Source organism: Microcaecilia unicolor, chromosome 5 (assembly GCF_901765095.1).
Source record: "Microcaecilia unicolor chromosome 5, aMicUni1.1, whole genome shotgun sequence".
Lineage (NCBI taxonomy): Eukaryota > Metazoa > Chordata > Amphibia > Gymnophiona > Siphonopidae > Microcaecilia > Microcaecilia unicolor.
The window spans coordinates 47,155,741-47,175,806 of record NC_044035.1 but is presented as its reverse complement, the minus strand read 5'-3'; the positions used below and the strand labels follow the sequence as shown (position 1 = coordinate 47,175,806).

At 43.7% G+C, this 20,066-nt stretch overlaps 1 protein-coding gene across 1 annotated transcript in view; it reads left to right on the top strand.

The window, feature by feature from the left end:
* Window positions 1-18,375, top strand: part of NPM3 (nucleophosmin/nucleoplasmin 3) — a 37,607-nt gene extending 19,232 nt beyond the window's left edge. Inside the window, exons 5-6 of the mRNA XM_030204786.1 lie at window positions 12,844-12,983; window positions 18,090-18,375. Coding sequence (XP_030060646.1) covers window positions 12,844-12,983; window positions 18,090-18,104 — 155 coding nt within the window. The 3' untranslated portion in view covers window positions 18,105-18,375. The remainder of the gene's footprint in view (window positions 1-12,843; window positions 12,984-18,089) is intronic.
* Window positions 18,376-20,066: the final 1,691 nt, after the last annotated feature.

Genomic DNA, 20,066 nt, shown 5'->3' with positions numbered 1-20,066 from the left:
TGGACTACGAAAACATGAACTCCAGTATTCTGTCTTGGATTTTTCATATTTGTTAAAATAGCAGAAGCTCCTTCCTCAGCCCCAGTAGGAAACCTAATGTTTTAAACCGTGGAGTTGCCAACTGACTCCATTGTGGTGGGAGTTTTTTTTTTTTTTTTTAAGGATGAGTAAGTTCAGTCTGTGGTTTTACCCAGCCCAGTGCACGCAGAGACTTTTAGTTTTGCTGCTGTTAACGAAATGTGAAGAAGGCCAGAATTACTATCCAGCTCTCTTGGAAATTGAATAGATTAGGGTTGCATTCTATTGTATTGTGAGGCCTGTGTGACAGTCACATGAAAGGATGGTAGTATTCTTAAACTGGCTGATATTCAGGCTGAGCCTAGATATTTGGTGCTGGGCTGTTTGACCAGCATTGAATATCTGGGGAGGGGGTTTGGCCAGTTAAAACTTACCAGCCAAGTCAATATTCATTGCTGGCCAGTTAAGCTTATTATGGTTTTGGGAAGTTTGATTTGGCCACCAAACTTAGCCGGCAAACCACTGATTCTCCGAGGACAATGGGTAGACGTATGAAGCCTGTTCTCCTTGGAGAATACCTGCTACGGGTAAGTATCTTGGCTATATTCATGGCTAGCTGGTTAGCTGCTATGCGTTAAGCAGATAGAAACTAGCTGTCTCACGCTGAATATTGTTTCTTATTCGGTTAAGAGCAATTTTAACCAGCCAGGAGCAGTTCTGGCCGGTTTAACAGTGCTGAATATCAGCTGGAAAGTGTTTTATATCCAGAAATTCCACCTGTTTGGGTTTAGTCCGTGAAGAATGAAGAACAAGATATCAGTTGGTAGACTGAAATGATGTCTTTGTTCACTCTGACATAAATCTTACAATATTTTACCCTTAGAGTCATTCTGTAGTACAGTCTTAGAACGTGATGGCAAATGAAAATCAAGGGCCTAGTCAGTCTGCACCTCTATACCAAGGGGAACGGATTTCAGATTTTATACCCTTTTTTCAGTTGTAACTCAAGGTGAGTTATATTGAGATACAGTAGGTATATTCCTGGCCCCAGAGGGCTTTTATAATTTGTACCTGTGGTAATGGAGGCTTAAGTAAGTTGCCCAATATAAAGGAGTCACAGTGGGATGTGAAGCAGGCTTCCCTGGTTCTTAGCCTGCTGCCTCCACCCAGTTCTTAAATAATTTCTTTTCCCTCTGATCATAGTAGCCGTTCAGCCCGTAAAAACGGGCTAGTATAGGAGGGGGGGGTTGAAAGGCCCCCCCCCACCCCGCCGCCGAGTTCGCCGCTGCCGCTCCCCCTCCGAGTTCGTGTGTGTGTGTGTCCCCCCCCCCCCCCCCCCCCCCCGAGCCGTTGCCACCCACCTTCCACCCGGTCGTGCCCTTGCTCCGCTATTGAAACAGCGAGGGCACACAGCTCTACTGCTGAGCTGCCGTGGCCTTCCTTCTTCTCTGCCTGTGTCCCGCCCTCGTGTGACGTAACGTCGTCGAGGGCGGGACACAGGCAGAGAAGAAGATGGAAGGCCGACGGCAGCTCAGCAGAGCTGTGTGCTGCGTGCCCTCGCTGTTTCAATAACGGAGCGAGGGCCTGACCGGGTGGAAGGTGGGTGACAGCGGCGACTCCGGGTGGGGGGAGCGTTAGCGACGGCAGTGTCCCTGGCAAATGCGCAGTAGAGACCCTCTCTGTTCCGCCCTCATCATCACGTATTGACGCGGGGGCGGGGCAGAGAGGGTCTCTACTGCACATTTGCGAGTGAGTACGACACTCGCCATTTATATATATTGATGTGCTTTCTTGAATTCAGGTAGGAAAATAGAAAATGACAGATAAAGATCATAAGGCATGTCTTCCTATTCACACCAATTCTGAAGCTTTATGATTTTAGTTTTTATTGATGACAGAATCAATTAAACAGTCAACAGACACATTATACACAAATCAGATAACATACCGTTTAAACAAACTAAACAGAGAGAGGCTAATAAAGTAGTCATCAAATTTTCCCCTTTTCTTTCCACCCTATCCATTCCTGTACTCCTCCCCTCTTCTTTAAAGTTACTCCCTTCCTCCCTCATTTATGGATCATCATTCTCTTAGTGATTTCTGAAGCTTTATGATACCTTCTTCTCCCGAGATCTCTGTGCTTGTCCCATGCTTTCTTAAATTCAGATACAATCCTTGGTCTTCACCACTTCTGCTGAGAAGTTGTTTAATGCATCCCCTACTGCACTTGCCAGTTGGCCCCTCCTTCCTGTAACTAGAGCAGTTTCCTATTGGCTGGATCTTACCACATTCTCTCACTGAAGGGGCGGGGGGGGGGGGGGGTGGAGGATTGAAAAAGTATAGAGGGCTGAACACTGAAAAATATCCACACTTCAGCCATCATTCTGGTTTCAAGACAATTTATGTAGAAATTTTATAGAATCTGGAAAATTCCAGACAGTTGGTGGTTCTAGGTTCCTGAGTACTGAGTGCATCTGACTGCCCCCCCCCCCCCCAAAAAAAAAAAAAAAATTCTGTTCCTTAGGCATGAGCTTAGGTTGCCTATGACTTAATTCAGCTTTGCTTGTTTCAGACTTTCCTTTCATTTATGATTGCACGTTAATCACAATTAACAAGTTAGTTATTAATTGCAGTTAAAAAAAAAAAAAAATAGTTGTCTGCCCGGTTGAGCATCTCTTCCTCCCCTCCCAGACCGCTGGTGGCTCTCCCCTCCAGGTTTACCTTTGTTATTTGCAGTAAAGTATTCATGCGGCAGCATATCGAAACTCTGCCTTGGCCTTCACTGGGGCTTTCCTTCTGACCCATCCCATTCCCTTCTGATGCAACTTCTGTTTTCAGAAGGGGACAGGATGGGTCAGGAGGAAAGGCTCAGTGCAGGCCGAGGCAGCATTTCAATACTCTGCTTCTGGGTGAATAGTTTAGTGTAAATAAAAAAGTAAACTGGGAGGGGAGAGCCGTCGGCGGTCCGGGAGCGATGTTGGACCAACTGAGCGGGCAAGGGTGTGGAGAACAGAGAATCGCGGGAGGGGAGGCACATTTTGAGAGAGAGAATGGGTGAGGAGGAGAGGCCACATATGAGACTGGGTGAAGGCCCACCAGCTGAAGAAATCCAGTGTCTGAATCGCCCTCTTCCTCCTCATACTGCCTCTGGAGCGAGGAAGTCATCAGGGTGCTTCTAGCCACCAACGATTGCACTCCCCAAGCATGCTCATGCATGCTCGGGGAGTGCTGGCATCAGCAACTGGAGGCACCCCACTGATTGACTTGCTCCTGAGGCAGCACAAGGAGGAAGGGGGCTGCCTTGGCAGTAGATTTCTTTAAGTGGTTTCGATATCCCCATCAGACCAGCAAGGTATGATATGCAAGAGAAAATATGTGGCTCCCCCCCCCCCCCCCAATGGACAGCCGGCTATGCTCTGACTGTTGAAAATTTTAATTGAAATGCAGCCCTACTTTCATTTGAAATAGGCCTGCCTCCCTGCGCATTTATGCCATAGAGAAATTTAGGTGAAAGCCTCCATATATATCAACCCCTCACGTTCAACATTTGCTTCACAAGATCTTATTGATGTACCTTCTTTTTGATCAGTATTTTTAGAAGAATACAGATCGACTGTTTTTACATTACTGGCTCAAAACTTTGGGAACTGTCTGCCATGCAATATGAGAAGCATTAAAAGCCTTTATAGTTCTTAAAAGTATTTTTAAATTTCAGTGTGCCTTTGGATCAGTTTAATACTCCTGAGGTTGATGTACCCTGCCTAGAATCAAGGCTGTAAATATTTCTGTAACTAAGATGCCTCCTCATATTTCCCATCTTCCAAAACATATATTGAGAACTTAAGTCTGTTCTCCATATGCTTTGACAAAGACCACTGACCATTTTAGCAGCTGATCTCTGGTCTGATTCCATCCTGTTTCTTTTGATGCTGTAGTCTTCAGAATTGTGCACAGTACTCCAAATGAGGTCTTGCCAGGGACTTATACAGAAGTGCTATTACCTTTCCTGCTGGCCATTCATCTCCCTGTTCACCCAACGATCTTTCTGGATTTTGGTATTGCCTTTTCTACCTGTTTGGCCACTAAGATGATCGGACAGCCACAGGTCCTGCTTTTGTTTTGTGCATCAAAGTATTTCATCCTCTATACTGCACCACTGCTTAGGTTTTTGCAGTCTTAAGTGCACAACCATTTAGTAGCATTAAACTTTAGCTGCCAAAATCTAGACTATTCAGGCTTTTCTAAATCCCTTCTCATGTTATCCATATCTCCCAGGGTGTTTGCCCCACTGTAGATTTGGAGTATCATCTACCAAGAGGCATACCTTACCTAACAGCCTTCAGCAATGCCCCTTACATTTTGAAAAGAACCAAACCCAGGGTTGATCTCTGCGCATATTTATTTATTTGTTACATTTGTATCCCATATCATCAGTAACACCCTTATCTTCAGAGTGACTGTATTTTACCACTACTTTTTTTTTTTGCCTCCCATTAAACCAGTTTCTAATCCAGCCATTCACATACCAAGGATGGTCAAATTTGTTTATAAGCTACCTATGGCAAACCATGTCAAAGGCTTTGCTGAAATCTAAGTACACCACATTTAGGGTCCAGTGCACGAAGGCAGCCGTAAAATACAGCTGCTTCGGTAAAATTTACCGAGTCGCAAACCGACCAATGCACAAAGTGGATCACATGCAAAATAAGATACAGATCCCCCTTTGCACACCAAAGATCTACCCTAGTGGTCTAGTAAACCCCTTCCCTGCTCGTACCATTAAAAATGTTGTAGACAGGAGCAACCCTTCCTGCCTCGACCCCTGCCACTTCCAAAATGGTGGCAGACTGGGCACCGCCATTTTGGAAGTGGCCGGGCCTGAGGCAGGATCTGTTGCTCCTGCCTCCGTTTTTAAGGTACGAGCAGGGAAGGGGCATACTAGACCACTAGGGTAGATCTTTGGTGTGCAGGGTCCACCGGACCATCAGGGAATCTTGGGGGCAGGATCAGCAGGGTTAACTTGACCAGGGAATATGCAAAATGGGGGGGGGGGGGTGTAGGGAGAGGAGAAATAGGAAGGACAAGCAGGGTTGTACTTCTCAACAGCTCCAGAGCAGCCATACAACTTGCTCATTAAAGCTAGGTGCTCTCAAGCTGTGCATCCCCTGGAATGCTTGTCAGAATAGTAATGACCTCATTGTAATACATTTGCATGGGGTTCTCGGTGGCTGCTAATGGCACACGTTAGAGCCATGGAAAACCCCTTTACGCATTACTCGCTTAATAACAAGACTATCGGTGTAAAGCAAACATTCCCATCACGTAAGCTTTGTGCATTATGCTGCGAGTGCCATCCCTCAGTGTAGTTCTGATCAGCCAGTCGAAGAAATTAATCGTTCCTCAGACAAGACCTTCCTCTATTAAAATGACGCTGCCTCAGATCCTGGATACTAGAAACTGCACCATGCCGCCTCATCCTGGATATTGGAAACTGCACTAGTTTGTTTTAGCAGCATTGCCATTAAATTAAATAGAAGTCAAACTTTTCTGTATATATGAAAGCAACTCCCTCTTGCTTTTATATATAGAGGGACCATATCCACTTTTATTTATTTTTCTGTTCTCTGGGTCCTCTCTCAACTCTTTATTAAAATAAAATAAAAAAAAAGAGTTAACAGAACTTCCTTAAGTCCATAGTACCCGCGGATGTCCCGTATCTGGCCCTTTTTTAGAGACCTGCACAGGATCTGAAGCGGTTCCTGCAGGGTTCTCCTGGATGTATGCCATTGCTAGCCTTGCTGTCACCTACCACCAGGTGGTTTGAGTCAGTTGAGTCTTGCGCCAGCTCCTCCTCCTCGCTTGTTTCAGTGCAGGTGCACTGGGAAACCAGGCCTAGGCTGATGAACAGGGTGGCCTCTCTTCTGCACGATCCAGCAGCATCTAGAGGTCACCTGACCTAGTGCCAGCGAATCAGAGTGAGACGGTGTTTGTGCATGCTAGCAAATCTTCTAGAGTCTGGAAGATTCATTGGCGAGCACATGAAGACTCTCTTACTCTTGTTGGCGAGGGAAGTGGTGAAAGAAGTGTTCAGTCTTTGAGCAGATTTCCACAACCATAGCGGTTCTCTCAGGGTAAGAATAAAGGAATTCTAATTTTAAAGCAAGTGTTAAAAATGAATACCTAACACCATTTATTTTAGTTCATATTTGAATAGTAATATCCCCTAGAGGGTTTCTTTAATTATCTTTTGTATGTTTAAAACATGTTTGTTGATGACAAAGCACATGAGAAAAATACACAAACTGTGTAAGTCATCTACATTTGCTTTTATAAAAACTCTCCCCTCCCTATTACAACAAGATCCAGAAACAAAAAAAGGACCCATTCAGAAGGCCTGTGTTCTTATGATCCCCTGAAAGACTACTGTCAGTAACAGAAAAATCCAAAGGTAAACCACATCTGGATCTCTTATGCTTCAAAGAGTCAATCCCACTACGGACTCTGGGTGACAAGTTTGTATATATACTTCCCACACAGAAAGAAAGATTTTTTTATGTTTAAGGGAAGTCTGAGCTGTAGTTCTTCAAACAGCATCGAAGCATGGAGTTTATTACACTAAGCCTAAAAAGGCAAATCGGGCACTGTCCAAACCCTTCCAATTTTTTTTTTGTAACAGTCTAGCCTTCCTGGTAACCTTCCCCCCCCTCCCCGCACCACAAAAATCTCAAAATGATCCAAAAGGATTCCCACCGGTAAAAACAGAATAGAAAACTGTAAAAATGCTCTCCAAATAAAGAGTACTGATTTCCAGAAATGTTTGTATTTTATGGCATACCCACAAAGCATGAAAGAATGTATTGAAAGCTAAATGACACTTTTGGCATAGAGGTGAGTCTACCTTCCTGATTTTAAACTGCCTGCATGAGATGAGCACAATGCAATATGCGGAACTGAGATTCCTGTAGGTCTGCAGTGAGACTCGGAATTCTCCCAATTTAAAGTTGAAAGGTCAAGACTACTACTAGTTGGCATTTCTATAGCGCTACTAGACGTACGCAGTGCTGTACACTTGAACATGAAGAGACAGTCCCTGCTCGACAGAGCTTACAATCTAATTAGGACAGACAAACAGGACAAATAAGAGATAAGGGAATTACTAAGGTGGGGATGATAAAGGATACTGAATAAGTGAGTAAGGGTTAGGAGTTAAAAGCAGCATCAAAAAGGTGGGTTTTTAGCCTAGATTTGAAGACGGTAAGAGATTGACGTACTGGCTCAGGAAGTCTATTCCAGGCATATGGTGCTGCAAGATAAAAAGAATGGAGTCTGGAGTTAGCGGTGGAGGAGAAGGGTGCAGATAAGAGAGATTTACCCAGTGAACTGAGTTCCCGGGGAGGAGTGTAGGGAGAGATGAGAGTGGAGAGGTACTGAGGAGCTGCAGAGTGAATGCACGTATAAGTCAATAAGAGGAGTTTGAATTGTATGCAGAAATGGATAGGGAGCCAGGGAAGTGACCTGAGGAGAGGGCTAATATGAGCATAGCAACACTGGCAGAATATAAGTTGTGCAGCAGAATTCTGAACAGATTGGAGAGGAGAAAGATGGCTAAGTGGGAGACGTGAGAAGCAAGTTGCAATAGTCTAAGCGAGAGGTGATAAGAGTGCGGATGAGGGTTCTGGTAGTGTGCTCAAAAGGAAAGGGCAAATTTTGGTGATAGAGAGAAAGAAATGCCAGGTTTTAGCAGTCTGCTGAATATGTGCAGAGAAGGAGAGAGAGGAATCAAAGATGACCCTAAGGTTAAGAGCTGATGAGACAGGGAGGATGACAGTGTTATGCACAGAAATAGAGAATGGGGGAAAGATAAGAAGCTCATTCTTGGTTATGTTTAGTTTCAGATGGCGGTGAGACATGCAGGCAGTAATGTCAGACAGGTTGATACTTTGGCCTGGACTCTTGCTGAGATTTCTGGTGTGGAGCAGTAGATTTGGGAGTCATCAGCATAAAGATGTTACTGAAAACCATGGGATGAGATCAAAGCACCAAGGGAAGAAGTATAGATGGAGAAAAGAAGTCCCAGGACAGATCCCTGAGGTACACCAACTGACAGTGGGATAGAAGTGGAGGAGGATCCACCAGAGTATACACTAAAAGTATGATGGGAGAGATAAGAAAACCAGGAAAGAATAGAGCCCTGAAATCCAAGTGAGGACAGCGTATCAAGGAGTAGGCCGTGATCAACAGTGTCAAAAGCAGCAGATCAAGAAGGATGAGGATAGAATAGAGACCTTTGGATCTGGCCAGGAACAGGTAATTGGAGACTTTAGCAAGCGCTGTTTCAGTTGAATGAAGAGGGCGAAAGCCACATTGAAGTGGATCAAGAATAGCTTGACATGAAAGAAAGTCAAGACAATGGCAGTGAACACTTTCAAATATCTTGGATACGAAAGGGAGGAGAGAGATGGGGCGATAGTTGGAAGGACAGGTAGGGTCCAATGAAGGTTTTTTAAGGCATCAGGAACAGTCACAGTGGAAAGTGAAAGATTGAGGATATGACAGATAAAAGGGATGACAGTAGGAGAGAGAGTGTTAAGTAGATGGGTGGGAATAGGATCAGAGAACAGGTAGTTAGGTTTGAGGAAAGAAGATGTGCAGTTTCCTTTTCAGTGATTTCAGAAAAGGAGGCAGGGGTTGGAGCGTTGAGAGAATGGACTAAGGGAAGGAGAGGTGGAGGTGACTTGGTTGAGAATTAAAGTTTAATCTTGTGAACCTTATCAAGAAAGTACTCAGCCAGAGTCGGGGGAGTTGGAGGTGATCGCACTTTGAGGAGAGAGTTCAGTGTGGCAAAGAGACATCGAGGGTTTGAGCCAAGAGAATTTGTCAACTGGATGTAATAGTCTTGTTTGGCAAGTAAAAGAGCAGACCTGGAAGGAGGTCAGCATGGGATTTCAGCCAAAGGCGTTCGGTAGAGCGGGCACAGGAACATAGGTAGCTGATTCTAGAGGTCAGCCAAGGTTGGGGTTTGGTACGCCTTACAGAATGGGGAATGGGAGGAGCAAGAGTATCCAGAGCAGAGGAGAGAATAGTATTATAGGGACAGCCTCATTGACAGACTTGGATAACATAGTGGTAGAGAAGAGATTTGAAACACTGGAGGACAAAGTAGAAGGGTCAATAGCCTGAAGATTCCTAAATGTATTGGTTAAGATTGGACGGTACTGGGGAGGAGGGTATTTTAAGTGTGAAAGTTATCAGATGATGGTCAGAGATGGGAAGAGCTGAGGCACAAACTGCAGAATGAGCAGTTTGAGAAGAGGATAAGGTTAAGACAGTGGCCATTCTGAGTGGTTGGTAGTGGAGCACAGTTGAAGATTGAAAGAGGATGTTAAAGCGAGAAACTGAGAAGCATAAGAGTCGGAGGGATCATTAGCATGAATGTTAAAATCCCCAAGAATGAGATGAAGGCTCAAGAAAGAAGGAAGGCCAGGCGTCAGTCAGTGAGAAAGGAAGAAAGGGGCTTATCAGGAGGTCGATAAATGACTGCTACTTGGAGAGGCAGAGGAGTGAATAGACGGATGGAGTGACTTCAAAGGATGAAAATCGGTGAGACTGAGGCGGAAGAAGAGGTTGAAATCTACAGGAGGGTGAAAGTAGTAGCCCGACAGCACCTCCACGGCCAGCCGGGCAAGGAGTATGGGAGAAAAGGTAACCTCCATGACATAGGGTTGCAGCTGAAGCAGAGTCTTTGGGGCAAAGCCAATTCTCAGGGCAAGCAGATGGAGAGTACGAGAGAGAGAGGTCGTAGATATAGGAAAGTTTGTTGCAGACATTCTGCCTTGCCTCACGCTATGCTTGGAACAACCTTCCTGAGCCCTTACGCCAAGCCCCCTCCCTGCCCGTCTTCATGTCTTTGCTTAAAGCCCACCTCTTCAATGCTGCATTCGGCACCTAACCCTTACCGATCAGTGAATCCAGACTGCCCCTATCGGGCCGACCGTTCACTTGTCTATTAGATTGTAAGCTCTTTGAGCAGGGACTGTCTCTCTTTGTTAAATTGTACAGCGCTGCGTAACCCTAGTAGCGCTCTAGAAATGTTAAGTAGTAGTAGTAGACAGTGCGGGCATTCCACAGGGCACATGAGAGAGGCAAGGGAGGAGGACAGGAACAGAAATTAGATTGGCGACATCACGGTGTGACTTGCAGGAATAGGATGAGAGCTGAAGTGGAGGACCAGGATGGAGATTGATATCCCCAGAGGAAAGCAGGAGAAGGAGCAAGAAAGTACGGGGAAGAGTAGGAGAGGTATGATGACGGAAACGAAGGTGAGACGTACTAAGAAAGGAGATGGCTTAATGGATGGAAGAAAAGGTTGAGAGCTGAGAAGAAGGAAGATGACAAAAGAGATTGTGAGATGACGAAAGCAGAGGGTGGGCAGTGTGTTCCTGCAGTTGTATATAATTTGCATGTTCCCAACACCTATTCTGATCTCATACTCCCCCAGACTGCTCTTACACAGTCCAGGAATTAACGAACTCCATAATCAGAAGGACTTGCTGGGATATAAGAAGATAGTTTATTTCAATCTTACCAATAGCAATACAGGCAAATCAGGTATTCATATGGTTTGAACAGCAGTCTACGACATGTCTGTCACCCTCCTTCTCTTGTAGCCTTCCTTCTGTTCTAATACCCTTCTGACTCCCATTTTTATACTATTTTCACCTTATTCATTTCAATGGACCCTAGCTTTGTCACCAGGGTTCTTGGACCTTATCAATTGATCGAAATGACTTCACATACTATCAAGCTTTAAGTATAAACAAGATATGCTCAGAGCGCATCTTATTAGATGACTGCATGTTCCCCAAACTCTCCCTTAGCCCCCTCACCCGGGGTGCAGCTGACCCAGTACTATCTCTACATAACCATGGCAATCTTGCTCATGACGTCTTGAAGGTGCCAGTCTCAGGGAGCAAAGCCCCCCTCCCTTGCCAGCTCAGCACTTGCTACAGTGAAATGTAACTGTGTCAAAGGTGATCACTGATTCTTACAAGCTAGCTCTCTTTTGTATCAGATATAATTTTGATTTTAAGAAGCCTAGCTCTTATTATGAGCTATTGGCCTGTATTTTACTGAGAGCAAGGGCTAGCATAACTCTTCACAGTGCACAGTGGTTTCAGATGGAGAAACAGATTAGGAAGTGACAGTACCAAGAAGAGCAAGGGCTAGCATAACTCTTCACAGTGCACAGTGGTTTCAGATGGAGAAACAGATTAGGAAGTGACAGTACCAAGAAGATCAAGTGTACTGGAGCCATAAGTAGTAACTGGGAGAAAATATAAATGTATAGAGAAAATACCCTGGCGCGTGGCACCTGAGCGGAGGCCCTGAATGGATCAGAATGGACCTGGGAGTCAAACCGAAGAAGGTTGTGAGGATATGCAGATGAGCTGCAAAAGTCCTCCACAGCACCTGAAAGGCAGTCGATGGGAGAGCTGGGCATCTCTCAGTCAAGGAAAGGCTTATCAAGGATTAGGCCGAAGCCAGCATTCCTCTCCCTGAGGGTCACCTGACCCAAGAGTCAACAGATCTCTAAATCATCACACCACCATTTCTGCTTTAACTTGGAAAGATCTGGATCAGTGCTTCATGTAGCGTAGATATTGAGAACTGGTCCTCCCCAGCAGTGGCAAAAAGCTCTCAAACTTTAGTACTATGCTTTGCCTGTAGTGCTGTTGATTCAATGAAACATAGTTGGCTAACTGATCTATAGGCTTTAATTTTCTGTTATCCCCTAGGACATGGGACAAAAATTGTTTGACACTTATATCCCGCATTATCCCAAACAAGTTTGGGTTCAATGTGGCTAGCAAACATTTGCAAAATGTGTACAATACAATTAGTGATAGCATATGTAGTAGTAATACAGTATTCAGACTTCACTACTATTGAATAACAAGAGTAAGGTTCTAAGCATGCCCGAGAGCTAACAGTTACTAGTGTAAGTAAAGGATTTATTAAAATAAAAATGCTTTCAACAGCTTACAGACTAAGAAGTAACTGTTGATGTATCTTAATGGATTAGGCAGAGAATTCAATATCTTTGTACCTTAATAGGTAAAGCCTGCATTTTGAATAGATTTATAACTTTTTTTTTATTTATTTATTACATTTGTACTCCGCGCTTTCCCACTCATGGCAGGCTCAATGCGGCTTACATGGGGCAATGGAGGGTTAAGTGACTTGCCCAGAGTCACAAGGAGCTGCCTGTGCCTGAAGTGGGAATTGAACTCAGTTCCTCAGGACCAAAGTCCACCACCCTAACCACTAGGCCACTCCTCCACTCCATAATGGAGGTTCTTAAACTTGGGTAATGAAGGATGAGATAGTCCCTAGATGTAGGAAAAGCATTTTGTAAAGGCAGTTCTATCAGGTTTTTATCATATAGCAAGGTAATAAACTGTACAAAATTTGATTAAACAAGTACACAAAGTTTAAAGGTAATCAAAGAATTATTCTGTGTAATTTAGCCAGGAGAGTTTTTCTAAATTATTCAACAAATTGGTGAGTGGGTCTGTATAGCATGATTTGGAAGACAGGGGAGATAGGGGAGGGAGGGAACTTACACCTCGGAAGTGCAGTGACTTCAAAGAATTTACCCTGCCTATACCTATTTGTGGGAAAGAAGTAAAACTTTAGCATGTTTTGGTATTCTATTGGCTTTCGGTTCAGTTCTTCATTTGGCACCCTGCTGTCCCCCCTCCCCCAAATTCGGGTAGACACCTGCATTTCTGACTGAAAGTAACTTGTCTGGTTCGTTTCCTGCAGTGCATGATGATGTGGAGGATACAGAGGAATCTGATTTTGATGATTCAGAAGAATTGGATTATGATTCAGAAGGATCTGATTATGATTCAGAAATTGAAGAGGGGATGATCACTCCCATCAAACCGGTCTTAAAGAAGCAGGTGAGGCATTGACTTGTCATCTTTGATAGAGGTAAAGTACAGAACTAGAATAGGGTTTTGGTTGTCCTTTCAGATACTATATCGTATAATATGGAATTGTTACCATACATTTCTTTAGTGGTGGTCTACCATACTTGCTGTTTTGTCTCGTCTGACGTGTAGAGTGGGTGCATGTTTTTATGTATCCCATTTACTTGTATAAGACTTTGTGATACTGTTAACCTTTAACTTGTAAAAGAAACTGTAAGTGGCACTTGTTGGCACTGGCTAAACGGTGACCTAGGCAGCTGATTTGGCTTTCGTTATATTTTGAGTTGTTGATTTATTTTATGAATGTCTATGTACACTGCTCCAGATAAGGGCGGTATGTAAATGAAACGAAGCTGCTAAGAAACATTTTGGAAGGAGGGCTGAGCTAAGACTAGGCTGAGGAACACTTATTTGTTACTGCCTTACTATTTCACTGCTAAGGCATTGATGCAATCTGATTTCTGTGATAAGACAGTCATGAATCCGATACAGCAGAAAAGAACCTACCACAACTTTGTTTTTTTGTTTTCGCTTTTTCCTTGCCTTGGTCTGCAGCTTTGATTTAAATCCAACTAATTTAAATTAAATCCTTTGTAAGTCATTTTAATTCAGAAAGATCTTTCTCTGATAAAAGTGAAACTGAAAAGGAATATATACTTATTTTAATTTTAACTACATTAATTTTGGCCAGTGTAAAGCATGCATGAAATGTGTGCAGCCATTGAATGCCGAATGTTACAATAATATATAAGTTATATTCTTTAGAGAGATGCAGTAAATGATGGCCCTAGAATATATCTGGCTAGTTCTCAAGATCAGGACTTTATTCTCCACTCAGGCATCAAGAATGAAAGGATTAGAAGTCTGAAACCAGTCAGTTACTCTGCTCCTCTAATAACTTTCTTGCGTTGTTCATTTATATGGGTAATAACTTTTTGTAGGTGTCTGGAAGAAAGATCATGGGGAAATGCCACTGATAGGCATACTTGGTGATGTAGGTGTGGCTTGACTACATAGGTTATCTACATATGCATGTCTGTCTTTTGCAGGAGGGGGAAGGAGGAGGGATCAAGAATTCCATGTGTGGCTTCTCTGTTTCGAGTTTCTTGCAAAGTTGCTGTCCCAAACTTGGGTAGTCTTGATATTCTGAGGCTCTAATATGGCTTGTCTACATACTGATAAGGAGAACCTTCAAATGTCAAGTCCCAATGCTTTATAGTTTCACTAAATGCTCTAGGCTGGAGCCTGCTATAATTAAAACATTTCTATGTTTCCCTCCTGGCCCAACATAGATGTACAAAGCCATCTAAAACAATCACACAAAATTACAGTGTACAAACACATAGTAACACGCTGTATCTTGTATAAATCTACATCACAAACATCTGTGGAGCCTAGCGTAACAAAATAGGATACAATACAGTTTCTAAACGGGGGTTTCTATTATGATTTCTTGCCAAGATAGTTTTATCTTCTATATCTTCTGTGATAGATCTCAAAAATTAATATTTAGAATCAAACTTCATAGGGTTGCCAACTTTTTGAAATAAAAATCCACCACCCCTAACAAATTATAGTGGGGGCAGCTGTGCAGACTTTAGCGCCTGCAGGCTATATTGACGACTAGGGGGAAGGGGGAGAAGTACAAGAGGCTACATGGTGCGTCCCCTATTGAGCCACAGCCCCCTCAGTCCTTCAGCAATCGTATACTTCCCTAATAGAGTATATAATACAGCACTTATAATGACCATTTTTTCTGTTCTGCCAGCTTCCCTTTATGAAAATCCCATCCTCTCGGTGCCGTTATTCACTGACCTTTGTCTTTGCATATTTAGACATGGAGTCTGAAGCTTGACTGTGCATGTACTTCTCCTGGATTTAGTGCATAACTAAATTATACACAGGAAAATGTTAGAAATGTGTGCACAACATACTAAAATTTTGTATGTTTTATTTCTAACGTGTGTGTGTTGTGCAGAAGGAGTAGCCTAGTGGTTAGTGCAGTGGACTTTGATCCTGAGGAACTGAGTTCGATTCCCACTGCAGCTCCTTGTGACTCTGGGCAAGTCACTTAACCCTTCAATGCCCCTGGTACAAAATAAGTACCTGAATATATGTAAACCGCTTTGAATGTAGTTGCAAAAAACCTCAGAAAGGCGGTATATCAAGTCCCATTTCCCTTTCATCCCAGGCTTAACAGCTCCCCTATTTATCACTTGTTCCTCCGCCTTTACTCTCCAACTCTAGTTTCATCTCCCATCCCCCCACAGTTTGTTCTGTTTGTGTGTCTTTCTCTCCAAGCTTGCTTGCCTGCTCTCTCCCCCCCCCCCCCCCCAACCTTTGTTCACTCACTATCCGTACTAACTGGCCCTCTAGCCTCTTTCCAGTCTTCTCTCCCTTCTATCCATGTTCGTCATACAACAAGGGAAAGACAAAAGGTTGTTGCACATCAGCTGACCCTCCTCTGCCATCCCATACTTTAACTGTTGATTTTGGAACCTGTGGCTATATAGTGTCCATGCATTTCTGAACAGAAGATGGGTACCTCCTCCTCTGTGGTGGCAAAGGAAGACCTGGCTTGCCCTGTAGCTGTCCCCTCCCTTCTTTGTGATCAGTCTTTGGAAGAAGAAGGGGGATGAGGAGACCAAGAACTAGATTAGTTCAGCTCCTCAGTACCTCTCCACTCTTATCTCTCCCAACACTCTCTCTGGGAATTCTGTTCACTGGGTAAATCACTCTTATCTGCACCCTTCTTCTCCACTGCTACCTCTAGACTCTGTTCCTTTTATCTTGCTGCACCATATGCCTGGAATAGACTTCCTGTGCTGGTATGTCAAGCTCCATCTCTGGCTATCTTCAAATCTAGGCTAAAAGCCGTTTTCATGCTGCTTTTAACTCCTAACCATCCTTACTCGTTCAATACCCATGTTTTATCATTCCCACCTTAGTAATTCCCTTATCTCTTATTTGTCCTGTTTGTCTGTCCTAATTAGATTGTAAGCTCTCTTCATGTCCATTGTACAGCGCTGCATATGTCAAGTAGCACTATAGAAATAAGTAGTAGTAAGATGTTGAACGCACTAAGAGGCAGATGCATCAAGCAAACGTTAAAAAATCTAAATCGTTAAAGTCCCTAACGATTTTTTAAAAACGAAGAATTCACCAAAACAACAAGTCACACATGCTCGGATCGGTATTGAAAAGTACAATGTATCAAAGAATCACAATACACGTCGGTAATTGCCCCCCAAAACATGCGCAGAGCAGCCAATCATTATGTTAGCTGCTCTGCGCATGCCACAAACAGCCAAAACACAAGCACATGGCTCCCAATTCAAAACAAAAATAAAAAAAGGGTGGGGGGGGGGCAAAGGCGCTCGTGAGGAGTGTCCTGTATGGACGCCTTGCCCCCCCCCCCCCCCCCCCCCCCCGGCACGAAAAAACTCAAATTTTAGCAGCCCCGGGCCGGCCCTCCTCCCTTCCTGTGTCTTCTCCCACACTAGCTCCGCCTCCTGCCATGCTCCGGTCCCGTGCCCCCCCCCCCCCCCCCCCTTTGCCTTACCGGCCCGTGCAGCGCCTCTCACCTCTGCTGCACGGGCAAGAACAGCTGATCGGCGAGTCAGAAGGCCTCCTCAGACGTCCCTTCTTTCTTCCTGGGCCCGCCCTCCTCTGACGTAGGTAAACTACGGTAAGGCAAAGGGGGGGGTCCTTGGAGGGGGGGAGCGGCAGCCACGACCAAAGGGGGGGGCGGGGCACGGGACCGGAGCATGGCGGGAGGCGGAGCTAGTGTGGGAGAAGACACAGGAAGGGAGGAGGGCCAGCCCGGAGCTGGGGCTGCTAAAATTTGAGTTTTTTTCGTGCGGGGGGGGGGGGGGGGGGGGGCAAGGTGTCCATACAGGATGCTCATGACGAGCACCCTTGCCCCCTCCTGATTTTTTTTTTTTTTTCTTTTGGTGCTGAGGGAGAGGGGAGCAGCAGCGACCTGGGGCGTCAATAAAGGACACCCCTGACGCGCGTTTTCGCCCCCTAGTTATTTTTTTAAATACATTTCACTTTTAAACTTGTAGCAGACAGCCCTAACGAGAGGTACAGACATCTCATTAGATTTCCTGCCTTTTTCCTGCGTAAAGGCAATGGGAAAAGGTTAGTGCATCTCGTTTCAATGGGGTTTTTACAGTAATTGCTCATCTCCATTCCGTTTTCGTTAGCTGCTAGCTTCCTCGGTAAAAGCCCTTTGATGCATGCAACGGATCAAAATTTCCTCGTTGAGGGTCATTAAAGGCTCATTAAGCTTTAAGTGCATCTGCCTCTAAGACTACTGCACCGGCAGCTCTTCTGTCTCTGCACCACAGCTTCTATCTTGCACACTTATCCTGAAGAGTAATACATACCGTCTGCTTGTTTCGGTGAGCATATTCATCTAATAGTACCCATACTTACCCACCATCCACCAGATCCTACACTCAGATTCACCTTTTTCTTTTTAGTCTTCTGATCCCCATCGCTCAGTCTCATCCACACTTTCCAGCTGTGCCTTCTCACCATCATATCCATCTTGATTACATTAGGAACTCCTGCTTTAGTGTCTGCCCCTCACTCTGAAACTCCTTTCCATTTTATATTAGAATAGATTGGCCTTTCTGCAACTGTAGTTTAATCTTCCTTATTTGTCTAATCCCTGTTGCTCACAGTAGCGTGCAGTTTTGACTGTACTTCCCCCCCCCCCTCCCCATTTCTCCTTTTGTTATTTTCCAGTTCAGTTTTTATCCTGTCCTTGTCCAGTTTGTTCCCCCTCCCTTCTTTTTCTTTATTTTTTAAATTATAAAACTTGTAAATGACTTATTTTGCAGTTCAGTATCAAGTTATTGAATTCGAATATCATTCGTGAAGGTATCTTTTGAGCTAGGTTCATTATTCAAAATGTTTTCAGATGTTGTAAAATTTAGTTTAATTTAGACATTACACTAGTTTAAAAAAAAGTTTTTAAATTACTGTTTTAACTATTTAGCAGATTCAGAGAACCTAAAAAGCTTGTTTAATTGTGATGTTCTAACTTTTGGTCTCTTCATTTTATAGAGTTTGATGTCATGAAGCCTACCATCTACTGGAAAAGATCTTTTGGCAGTTTGGCTTGGAGTGTATTTATATTTTTTAAGACACTTTTTTATATTTTGGTTGCAGTTCTTTTATTTTATGGTTACACATTTTTGATGGAAAGAATTTTGTTAATTCCTGCATGCAAATCGTGCTCAATTCAATTATATTTTATTTAAAACATTTTATATGTCATACAAATGTAGGTGTTGTACTTATTAATATTACATAAAACATTTAACTACAATCATAGCAGCCACAAAAAAAACAATATAGCTTTGTACAGCAGTGTCTACACACAAAGCTAAACACAAAACTCATGCCAAAAAGTAAAATCCCATTACCCACAGATCAGGATCCATTCTATATCTGTACCCTCCACAATCGCAGGTGAAAGCCTGCATATGTGTGTCTTTACTTTCTTACAAAATGTCATGCATGTTTGTAATTCTGTTGAAGTATTCCGTAGAATTGGGCCAAGTGAACCTGGTAAAAAGATGGTACAACAAATATAGATGTAAACTAGGCAATCTCAATAGCCTAGTTGAGCATTTGTACTGTAATTTAAAATTTATCATCCATGTGGGCTTCCTAACTTAATACTTTAAATGTTAACAGAATTTAACTGTATTCTTTAGTAAATTTGAAGCCAATATAGCTTATACAAAGTAGGGGTAATATGTTCTTACTTATGTTTAAACAATTTTTATTGAACAAACAATAAAATAATCCAGATAGCACTCATGAGTTGTTTGTCATTTTCAATACATGTGTACCCCCCCCCCCCATGCTTGCTCCTGAAACAACAATTTTTCTTTATAACACATTGGTATTATACACCAAACAAACAATGTAAGTGGATACAAACAGTCCATCTAGAACATTATTGCATATCTTCCAACTGATAACTGTCACCAATGTTATTTAACACCACCCATCCAACCCTCCCGCCCTCAGCTCTCCAAAGCGAAAGGAAAGAAGAGAAGAAAAAAAGAAAAAAAAATTAACTGTACGAGAGAAGGGGCCCCAACCAGGGCAGGATCCACCCGACTGTTCCTATTCATTGCCTATCCCATCTCACAGCAATGGAGCATCCCAATCCTGCTCTTTCCATCAACAGACTATCAGTATTTAGTAACAGACTCCTGGCTCTATGCGAAAGGGACTCAACATACACATCTCATACTGCGTGAAAAATTTTTAATAGTTTCAGGTTTGTCTAGCATACTGTCGTCCTAAAAGCATCAGTGCATGCAATCGGTTCCTCCATGTCCAAAAGGATGGTGCTTCCTCCCCAACCCAGACCTCCAGGGTCACTTTCTTGCCCAATAGCCCTGCTTTCCTAAGAAACAAGAGTATATAATTGATTGCAAATGCGAAAAATTTCATAATTATTCAACAATACCGCAGCCAGAGAAATCAGTAAGTCACAACTCAACAATCTTTCCACATATGCCAGAACCGCTCTCCAGAATACCTGTACCTTCCAACACTCCCAAAAGGAATGAAAAAAGGAATGTGGCCCTTGCTTGCACTTCAGACACTCCGGGGAGCCTACTGCCCCTATCTTAAACATTCAATCTTGGGTAAAATACGCCCTATGCAGTGTTTGTGTTCATGAACCTTCTATAGTTGGTTGTCTAATCCTATATAATAAAAAGCACCTCCAACGTCCTGAAGCTGACTCCATGGCAGTGAAGCTTTGAAGCACTCTGTAAGGCTGTATCCATCTCCTGAATACGTCACACGCAGCAGTGACCAAGCATTGGAAGGGAATACTGCAGAGCTCCCAGGCAGCGGAACGTGACATCACACGCATGAGGGTGTCGTCGTCCGTCCCTCCTTCCCTTCCAGTTCCAGGCCCCGTCCCTCAAAATTTTAAAAGCCTGGTTTATGGCAGCCGGCAGCAGCGGTAAAAGGCGTGCAGGCTCGGCCCTTCTCTCTCTCTCAGCTCTGGTC